Here is an 11,774-nt window from a genome sequence, read left to right as displayed (position 1 = left end):
CAACCTCAATCTTTTTTGAATTTGCCTTGGTACGCTTGTTGGATCCATGGTCATCTTTCACATCCTTGGAGCCTTGACCTTTCCCCTATTCAAATATGTTCAGAAGAGTATTAATGTTGTCTGCCAAAACAAGGGTTGTTAGGTTCCTTATACCAGGATAATGACAGACAAGATATCCAAGAAAAAATGCAACAACTATAGCTATAGGAATCATAAGAAGAGCATATATAATGTGTTTCCATGAATGAAGCTCTCGAAGAGATGGCTAAGCAAGCAATATTGATCTCAAATTCCATGAATAAATAAAAAACTTTATTTCAAGTCTTCTTGTGTTCTGAAGATAAAGCAAACAATGTAAACTCTTCAAATGTTTATGATGACAATAAGATTCAAGCTTAGACATTCACATAATGCAACCAACTCAAGACTCAAACTTCAATGTTAATTGCATAACAGTAATAAGAATTCAAGTTTCACTATTCTCATCCCAACAAAAACTTCAAATAAGTTACTCATAATCAGAAGCACTCATAACTTGTACAATTTAAATACAAATTAATATCATAGCCTTATTCACATGTCAAAAGATACTATCAAAACTTATTATAATGATTCATATACTTATTTTGGATGCAAATTACATTAAAATGAAATACATGAAATACTTAAAACATAAACAAGAAAAAAAATAGATATATTATGATAACCAATAATGTCATACATGAACAAACTGATGCATCAAAATTGTAAGTCTAATAATGTCATGCATCAAATATATGTCATACATCAAATATAAAATATCATATATACATCAAATGTATGTCGAATATGTCCACTAACATAAAATCCAAGATATATGTCCACTAATGCTTGTACATGTGTGTCCATCCCTATATCTTCTCCTTCCCATGAAAGGAAGGAAACAAATCCCTAGAGGTCTTTGGTCGTTGTGTGTAGAGAGATTATGGGGATGATGGGGTCTTCCTCACATGCTTGTTCATCCTCTTGTTTAGGCTCCTCTCTAACTGGAGCTAATACAATCAAAATATATATGAATCAATGATTATTATACATTAAAATCAAATATATGTACAGACAAAATTAATTCTTTTCTTACCATCATCAAATAGTCACTCTGTACATCTTCCTCAAAGGCTCGTGGACAATCAGGAGTAGCAAAGCCCTACAACAATTCAATCAATATAATCACTCAATCATACTTATAAATACCATTTGAAATTTCAATACTAACTATTATAAATAACAACTAAAACTATGAAAACTCTTTCATATCTTGGTCAATGGCTTTGAACTAGCCATCGCGACAACAACTCCACGAACAATGGACTGGTGAAGATGAGGAGTCTCAGATGTAAACAACTACAAATCATATAATATAATTTACATATTTTTTATAGAATATAATATAATCAAATGAATTAAATTAACATGAAACAAATGTACCTCTACAAAACTTGTATCATGCCTAGGCTCTCAGTCCCTTATGAATGTCGATGGTCCAATAGAGAACTAATGCACATGGATTAAAAAAAATTGTCAATCCTTCATATGATTACTTAATAAATATATGTATTAATTTAAATGATTAAATCAATAAATACCTCTTGACTCATTGATGAGACGTAAAATGGGGTTGGGGAATCTGTACTAGGGCCATCAACACTCTTATCCTGAATTTTGAACAATGTCAAGACATGCTAATTAATTAGTCATTCACTATATATGTGAAATGTGATCAAATTAGTTTATTATAATTGTATTTTACCTATGTGTCAATGCCAAATGTGTCGCTCAGGAACTCTTTAGTGACTAGCCCATCATCCATAATGTCTCCAACATGACTGCCAGACGTGCATAAGGATCCACATGACGTGCACATGTGACCACGACACAAAGAAGGCTCCTCCTCAATTAATGGACTAGCACAATGAATGAGGGTCTGTGCCAAAGCATTGATAGTCCCTAGAGTATTGGTCTCTACATGTTCCTTCACAACTAAAGGAGTAATAACATGCTCACCTTGTGGCTTGACAAGAGCCCCCTAACTACATTAGGGTCACAACGTGCCTATAGACTCTCAAATGATGACCCCTACCTCTACCCTAAGAATCTAACATGTCAAAATAATTGGGGATCTCCCCAAGGACAAATTCCCAATATGATTTCTTTAAGAAATACATTGGAACCTTGTGATTATTGCAAGGAGAGGCATCAAAGACCCTCCACCATCTATCCCAAAATTTATTTCTAATATCATCAAGTATGCACAATGGATGGGGAACGTTTTAGTTGTATGTTTAACAATGTCTTGTTCTCCAGGCTTTTTAAACAATGCACATATACTACCTTTCACTACGTCATTTTTTCTTACATCTTTATAGGATAATTTGTTTGCATAATATCTTTTTTGTTCTTCTCTCTTAACACGCAAAATATCCAACTGACCACTAAGAGAAGCTACATGGCTCATAATGGACTCAAGGGAGGATGTCAATTGTGCTCTCATAGGATTAGTTTTCCACAAGCTTTCAACCTACCAATGATTGCTTCTAATTCATTTTTCCCTCTTTCTATTTCATTCATTATATTGTCTTGGGTGTCAAGAGGAGGTCTTTCAATGCGTGGAGGTTACAAAAGTTTTTGCTCTTCTTATTGAGGATTTTCATTTTGATCTTGTGAAGGGTTTTGATTTTGATATTGTAGAGGGTTTTCATTTTGATTTTGTTGATCAGGCTGGGGATTTGGTGGTTGATTATTCACATTTCTTGATGAGAAAGCAATTGCATTTTAAATAAATAAATAAAAATGAAGCAAAACTATAAAACATACAAAACAATGCAAAAATAATAGTAGAAAACATACTTGATGATCCCGATCTTGATCTCTAGCTACGAGGAGGCATTTTGAGGAGGAGAGTGAGTAAATTCTTTAACTTCTACAATCTATGTCTGTGTTGTTGAGGGAAAAGAAGGCACCAGCAAAAAGAAAGAAGAGAAAATGGAATGGGTCGCAGGTTTGCAGCCCATATATAGAATTTTTTAAAAGTGTGCACGCGCTTTGTCTTGGGCTTCACAAGCCTAAGCGCGTGTGCGCTATTAGAATTTTTAAAATTTTAGTTGTATGTCATCTTTTTGGCACCACAACTTGGTGCATTCACCCAACACCCTAGTGAATTTAATAAAGAGGTCAGATTTCAATTTGATGGTGAAAGTTCCAACCCCTTTTACTGGATGTGCATAATCATCCTCAACTCTTCATTAGTTTTTTCTACTATAGTATCTAAGTGTTCTTTGAATCTTCTGATGTGTCTTGATGAGTCATTATCAATCACCCAAGTATTAAATTTTTTTGATACTAGGTTGATAACGTCAAGTAAAAAACAAATTTCTAATAATCATCTTCTATATTTATTTTTTCAACCTTAGCAAAGGATATCTATTTCTTTGTTATGTTACGACATTTGACTACATCGTGTCCATATTGATCACATCTAAAATATTGAACTTAGAAAACATCTTTCCTCTTCTTAGATGAACCCTTTCCATGAAAATTTATTTTTCTTTAAAATATATTCTTCTTACATTTGTTATGAGAATTAGTGTTTTAAACATAAATATCTTCATCTATAGGTTTTTGTTTGTTTTATTTTGTCATCTGTCTTGTTTCTTCTTGTAGGCAGCCAGATCTTAACCGGTCAAATTTTGAGAGTTTTGATCTTGCACTTTTTCCTTGTAAAAAATACTCTCATTAATTTGGTAAGACACCTAAAGCTATTAGTGTTAAATCATTGCTATCAATTTTATCCAACAGTTGAGAGATAATTCCTTAGCTCAGTGATTCTCATGAAATATGCATTGATGGATTCGCCCTTGTTCATGCTTATGTGAATAATTTGCCTCTTTAGTGCAAGGGTTATGCCAATCTTATTTTTTTCAAATGTGCTTTCAAAGGATTTGAACATAAGGTATGCAATCTCGTATTTTTCCAATATAGGTACTATATGATCCCTAACTACATCTATTATTAGTTTCATAGTTTTTTCATTATTATCAATCCATTGAAATTTCTCTGGTTCTTTCTCAAGTTGTCCTTGCTAAAGTAGGATTGATTTTTCGTTGATGTAACTTGTAATAGCACTTGTTGATTTTTATGTGTATTTTACGTTACCTTCTCAAAGCATATGTCTATGATTTTAAGAGGCATGTCTCTGTATAGACATGTCTCTTTAACTCTCATTTGTTATCAATAACATTTGCTTATTGTCATGATAAAGAGTAAGATATTGAATATATGTGTGTGTGTGTGTGTGTGTGTGTGTGTGTGTGTGTAAGTGTGTAAGTGTATATCAAATATACATTAAATGAATTAAGTATATATCTCATATATATACACAAAGTATTTAATATATTTGCATATATATTAAATATCTGCAATGCATTTTATCCGACTAAAACTACACTAACATTAACACTCCCTCTTAGTTGGGTAGGACAATCATATAGGAAAATATTACACCATTGGCAATATTTAGGAATGACACATCAAGGAAATCTTTGATCAAAAGACTTTCATTTTATGACATCATATGAGTATTGGTCTATCAAAATATCAACACATGATATTCACCAAATACCTATTTTGATATCATATTAGGTAACATAAGTATTGGCCTATCAAAATATCAATACATGATATTCACTAATGGCTCTAAGTAATGGCCTATTAGGACATCAATAATTGATATCCACCAAGTACTCAATATAGTAATGGCCTATCAAAATATCAAGGCAAGATATTCACCAAATACCTATCATATATCTACACAAATAACTTATAGACCATTAATTTAATGACATATAATACTTAATTGTTGATTTACAAGATAAAGTATTTCAAGAACTATTTCAAGATTTACATAAAATGTATATCATGATTTAAGTTATTATAAGATCATCTTCCAATAACTTTTGCAAATATAAGTGATAATCATTTGGAAGTCGTCACTTCCTAATGATGTACACAGGGGGCGGGCTCATACATGCATGACATCAAAAGTTCACATGAAGTCACCATGGATAATTTCATGTGGTGTTCTCATGAAAAGAATGTAGTACAAAGATTGCACTTGGAATTTCTTCTTCACAAAGAAACATTAACCTTTTGACCTCCTTGTCAAGGTTACTAATAAAGCGTCAAAACTCCCTATGAGTCTGATATCAAATTTTCAAACATCTTAGGACAAAGTTCTCTCTGATGAAGTGTCAGACTCCCTCAAAATCTATTATTATCCTTCTAACCTCCTAGCAACAAGTTGTGACATGCTTCTCTAGTTCAATAAGTATCCTGATAGTATAAGGCCTTCTAGCCTACATACATGAAACTTCATCCCATGAATCATAGTCTTTTAATTGCTATAGTTTCTAATCACTAGAGAATCCATCTTGACATAGTCTACTCCCTCTGAATCAATACAACCAAGATCATCAAAAGTTTGGCTGAAACATATCTTCTATCTACTCCCTCTCTTTGTGCAAGGTTGCCTCTAATGAATTGTCAGGATCCCTCTTGATATAGAAAGATACTCATAATCTCAATCATCAAAGATATTGCTTCAAGGGCCTCATTTTATCTAGCATGGTCTTCAATTGACCAATGAATTCTAGATCAAGACTTCTTTGGAGCTATTGTCATAAAATTGAGTTATGCACAATATTTGGTAGCATGTGTAAAATATCAACCTTCTTTCCCTGCAAGAACATCCTCGGAGACAAAGGAAAAGATCAAAGCAAATAGTTCTTTTAATATGTATAGAAATACAATTAAGAGAGAGAATGAACTAAGTAGATAATGTAATACTGAGATAAATATATGCATTCGTCAAACAATGTGAGTACATTGTCCTTGCTCCCATCTCAAATTGTTTGAGAGACATATCCTCTCAAATGTGTATGTGTTTGATGGAATCATTTGAATATACTACAAAACTCGCATTCATGCTGAGCCTCGTCAACATGCAACTTCAACTTTCCTTTCTTGATACCCGCAATATTATCTCTTGTAACTGTATGCAAGGAAAGTGTGCATCTTCAATCTCCACATAAAATGCACCATCTTGCTTATGTGTTACAAGAATTATCACAGGAATCCCTCTTTTGACTTATCCAAATTATTCAAGAAGAGGTAGAATAACTTTTCGACATGCATAACTTGAACTCTACGGCTCAACTTGGACACATAACTTGATCAAAGAATTAAATTGCGTTCTTCACACTTCCTCTATACCCAGGATTGCATCTTTGTCATATAGTTGCCCATCATAATATTATATTATACTTTGTAAAGTTAAAGAATTATATCAATAAAGTATATACTCAATGTATATCCAAATATCCTTTGATATCTTGATCTCCTTATCCAACTTATGAAGTTTTCTTTGCAACTCTTGAACATAATAAGGATATCGTTGTTCCTGATACCACTATGTTCTTGTGCAAATGGTCTTTGATTGGCCTGATTGTTTATCTAGTATAATTCTTATGAAATGGAAATTGCTAATAATTCCTGTAATACTCTGTAGCAACCTTGTGCTAGGAGAAAATGGGGAGCCGCATACAACATGATAGAGTGGGTTTTCGTGTCCAAATATTATTCAAGGCGATCTTTTATACATCACATGGGCACACAATATAAAGATCACGTGGCGAAAATGTATTGAGTTGCAACTGCTAATATTTGCGGGCAAGCTTTCATAATATTTAATGGCACCAAATTTGCACAAAGCTCCCCCTGTGATGAGAAAAATTCGAGGATTTCTATAGAACGAAGTTAAAGTGCCTTGTGTGCTTCATATTATGCTTGCAAACATCAAAATCCACACAACTGCATGTCTTTGAAGCCTTCTGTCAAAGTTCACATTCATAGTCTATGCTTCAGTAGATGGTCATATGCACTTTGAGCCTTATTTTGGGCTCACCCTAGCTGGTAATTTATTAGAAATATGGAGTCTAGCATGCATATTTGCGGCCAACATTGGCTTTGAAGTTCATGAAGTCTTTTAAACGTATTGATTCTGCACGTCTTCCATACACATCCAGTCGTAACTTTCTTAAAGATGATTCAGCAAAAATCTTTTGTGCATAACCCATTAGATACTGCATAGTAGTCATTTTAAAGAGTAGTCATCGTGCATAGTATGTGCTTCAATTTACACATTTATTTATCTCCTACGATCATAGCACTTCGAAAAACACTCATATGCGTAGTTAAAATAACCAGTGATTCCATATTGAAATCTGCATCAATATTATACTGTGGTGGATAACTAGACCCTTCGATTACAACTCCCAATTTGGTACCAACAGCGAGTAATGATGCATAGCATATTCAAATGGTGCTACCCTTACCCTGCTCTAATTTTTCATTCCAGATAATATACAAAGGATGCCAAGAGCGTTATCACATTTGGCTTGACTCTAGAATAGAATGCTCATGCAATTTTCTCAATTTAGACGCGACATTTCCATATAATATTATAACTGAATTTTGTTTTCCACTAAAAACTTTGTTGTGACTATGATTTTCTAAGATCTGTATAGATCTCCATGTAAATCTGTTCATAGATATTTACACGCTCTTCAAATTATGACGCAACTTCTAACCAGTTTTTCATAAGTCTTCATAATTTGGCTTTGATATTATGTTAAAGTAGGATCGATTTTTCATTACTGTAACTTGTAATGGCACTTGTTAATTTTTATGTGTGTTTCAAGATACTTTTTCAAAATATGTGTCTATGATTTTAAGAGGCATGTCTCCATAGAGACATATCTCTAACTCTCATTAGTTATCAATAACATTTGCTTATTGTCATGATAAAAAGTAAGATATTGACTTTTGTGTGTGTGTAATGAATTAAGTATATATTTCATTTATATACAAAATATTTAATATATTTAGATATATATTAAATATCTTCAGTGCATTTTATCCGACTAAAACTACACTAACATTAACAGTCTTCTTATCTTTCACAAATGAGTCTTAACTTATTATTTTTAGTATCGTCATAATGCTTAATTTCCATGATGTGAAGTTGTTTGCACCTTCAAGATAGTCCTCAAATTTGATCACATTTGATATTATGAAAAATGAGATGTGACGATATTATGAAAAATGAGATGTGACTGCAATATCAAGAGTGTTATATGATATCTCAAATTTAATCAAATCTTCCTTAGTAAGGCTCTGATAATGTAGATTAAATTTCTATAAATTTGGAATAATGAATATCTTTTATATTTCAGAATTGCTTGATAACAAATCTATGATTTTTTTTTTATAGAATTACAATCAGAAGATATAGATTTTGTTCTTATGTCAAATACGAATGTGGTACAAATATTATGTTGATAAACACTAAATATTATTAGTCTGAATTATTACTGGTGATGCCCGATCTGCTCTAGATAAAGTATTAATTAATTTTGATATTTTCTAGGCACATCAGTTTATATATATATATATATATATATATATATATTTTTTTTTTTTTTTTTTTTTTTTTTTTTTTTTTTTTTTTTTTTTTTTTTTGAACAGATATGTTCATGAATGGGCAAGCCTCCACACAGTGGAGACGTGTTCTTTCAGAACATCTCTTAATATACACAAATTCAATACTAGTAATCAAACGTGATCACTAAGCGGGGTTTAGATAACACTTGTTCTTAACAATTCAACAATAATCATGCACATGAGATCGTCGATCAGGAGGATATAATCAAACTTAATTTGATGCAATCCCTACATCTCATCAATATGAAGAATATGAAATGATTATTGTAAGTCACTAGTAATCTGCTACAACATATTTGACAATATACTTGGGACTTAATTATGATATCATGATCAAGTATGTAAATGATATAGATTATCATTAAAATGCCTGGCCCTGGCTATCATACTAACAGGAGCATTATACGTGAGGCAATGACTATTTGGATAGGGATGACTAATATTAGAATTTAAACTTAGAAGTCCGGGGTGAGTTGTGTCATATATCTTCTATCTATTGTGGGAAAGAGAAATTTGAAGGTTCTTATGATGTGAGAAGTTCAGATACTATTACTAAAGGATAAATGAGTCAAAGTATCTTCAAATTATCCGTTGAGTCAAAGTAACCTCAAATTAAAGGGAAAGTACAAGGAATGTGATTTTCACCATTATAAAGTCAAAAGGGATTTAAAGGGATTTAAAGATGAAACTTGTACCCATCAATTGCAATAAATAATTAGAATACAATAAAGAGAATTTTCAATTGCTACTTTTTACTTAGACATGGGGGAATGAAGCTAATTGATGATATACTTCTAGAGAACTCTGGAAAATAGTGAAGAGTGGTTCAAATCAGTAAGAAAATATTCTAAATAAAATCAAGAGTTCTCCTTGAAGGTAATGTGGGCTTATTAAATAAAAATTAATTTTACTAACTACTTTAGAATAATAAATACAAAGAAGGATATTGCAACTTCGCTCAAGAATCGTTGAGGCAAACTCTAATATATTTATTGATTCTCTTTCATATTAATATGAAAATATGATATCTCCCTCTAGACATGTTGGGTATGTGCTCTATCAAGGATCACCTTTATAGGTCTAGTCAAGGTCACAAACTCCTGTTCTAAATCTAGATTCAATGCTATGCAGATTTGTCAAATTCATCTTTAGAATAGCTTGGAAGAGTTGTCATTGCACCACAAGGAATAGGTCCCAATAAATGTCAACGAAGATTCAAAGGCAACATGCAATAGTCTTGGAATGATGTGTCTTTTACCCCAATTTGAGTGTTTCACTATTGATTGTTCATATAATGCTCTAGAATGTGATAGTAGACCACTTCAAATATTGTTGATTTCTGTTTTCTTAATTGTTCGTATAATGCTCTAGAATGTGATAGTAGACCGCTTCAAATATTGTTGATTTCTGTTTTCTTAGAAAGAATACTGAATAGGACACACATCATCAAATTGTACTATTAGCCAAATTTTGAATTTGATTTTCATAAAGGAAGATCAATTACATAACTATAGTGCTGACCCTACAGCTCTCTCGATTTGGTATATTAAGAATATAGATAAGTTTGACTAACATGTGAAAAAATTAAGCATATCAAAATGCATATACCTATAAGGTAAGGATTAAATATGTGAGAATATGTGTATAGAAGTAGGTAAAACAAGCACTAAACCCAACCTCATACAAGATTGCTTCATTTGTTGATACATACATGTATCAATACACTTCATCAAAATAAACACAAAACTAAATGAGAAATGAGAAATGATATGAATATGCAGAATTGACCTTAAATATATACATTATACATAACATTTAAAATTTAAACCCTCATCCCAGCACTTAATTGCGATTTCACCCTTAAAAAGATGATATAAAAGGCTAGGAAAACAGATTATAAACGGAATTTACAATAGTGCTGGCTAAGTCAGATTTGCAAGATGACTAAACTATTTCCAGCTGTATAAGTTATAAAAACGTCAGCTGTAGTCCTTCAGCCTGGTATTCTCAGCGCCCTTAATATTACAGTTGGAGGACTCTCTGGTGTTTGAACATCCCAAAAAAGGTATGTTATCTCATGGTTGGTTAATTTCATTGCTAGTGTGTTTCCACAATCCATAATAATAACTTTTTACTTCTGGATTTTAATTGTGCCAATTTTATGAGCCAACATTTCGGTTCACACTCTGTGAACCATCATCAGGGCAAGAGAGCTGCACGGAGATGAAAAATGTGCAGGTTGGCTCACATAAAATTGGCACACATTCAAAATCCAGAAGCAAAAGGTTGGTAATTATAATTAGTTCCAGATGAACAGTTAATGCCTTCTACTTCATTCTAGTTCCTGATTAGATTGTTGCTGCGCAACATCACAGCTTGCTAGCATCAAGAAAAAGCTACCAAGAACTAACAATAGCAGTTATGATCGCAATCTGAAAAATTTCAACACCCTTTGGCAGATGCTGTTGGTTTCATTTGAAGAGCAAGCCCCAGGCTCCTTGAACTTAGCCTTATCGCTCAGCTCACTAAATGATTTGACTAAGTTATCAAGCCTTGCCACAAACTCTATTAAAAGTGAGGCAAATGTAGCCAAGGAAAGTGCACTTGCACTCTCAAAGGTTCGTTCTCGTGTGCGTGCATCTGGGTGATCAATGTCAATGGAGAGTGGTGAAGGCCAAGAGACTTGCTTGCACATTTTCTTCTCTGGCGCTTTTGCTACAGTGATAGATGTCGTCCCAAAGTTGGAATTATGACTATGCCAATTTCTTGAAAGAACATTAACCCGACGGTCATGATCAAAAGGTCGGTGATTACTGTTTGACATCTGATGTGAAAGATTCCCTGGCTGATCATGTCCCTCATCTTCAATCAGTTCATCAATTTGAATTGGTGCAGTAGTGTCCCTATTCCCAATGACCCATCTGTCTGAATTTACCAGAAGATAAGAGTGTGCGTCAATCTTTGCTTGCAATTCTTCTGCTGCTTTGTGAACTTCAGCTAACACATCTTTACTCTTCAATTTAATCATGTTATCGAGGTTATGGCCCAGTTCACGTAAAACATTTACACCTTCAGCACTCACTAGCCGTAGTTCATTCCTGAAAACATGACGAAGTTCACTAGGGGCCTGCAAATGCAATCTCAAGTCAAATTTCTAACTAGATACAGAAAAGAACTAATAT

General features: G+C 32.9%; 1 protein-coding gene across 5 annotated transcripts in view; it reads right to left on the bottom strand.

Moving 5' to 3' along the window:
* Window positions 1-10,357: 10,357 nt before the first annotated feature.
* LOC149533740 (aluminum-activated malate transporter 9-like) overlaps window positions 10,358-11,774 on the bottom strand; it is a 55,729-nt gene continuing 54,312 nt past the window's right edge. For all 5 annotated transcript variants that reach the window (XM_089803556.1, XM_089803554.1, XM_089803553.1 and 2 more), the window contains one exon: window positions 10,358-11,719. In XM_089803556.1, the coding sequence (XP_089659682.1) occupies window positions 11,012-11,719 (708 nt within the window). In that variant the 3' untranslated portion in view covers window positions 10,358-11,011. The remainder of the gene's footprint in view (window positions 11,720-11,774) is intronic.

Source organism: Cupressus sempervirens, chromosome 10 (genome assembly GCF_028749045.1).
Source record: "Cupressus sempervirens isolate cs-2001-9-10 chromosome 10, ASM2874904v1, whole genome shotgun sequence".
In the NCBI taxonomy this organism is placed as follows: Eukaryota; Viridiplantae; Streptophyta; class Pinopsida; order Cupressales; family Cupressaceae; genus Cupressus; species Cupressus sempervirens.
Note: the sequence above shows the minus strand (reverse complement) of the source record. Positions and strands in the feature narration are given on the sequence as shown.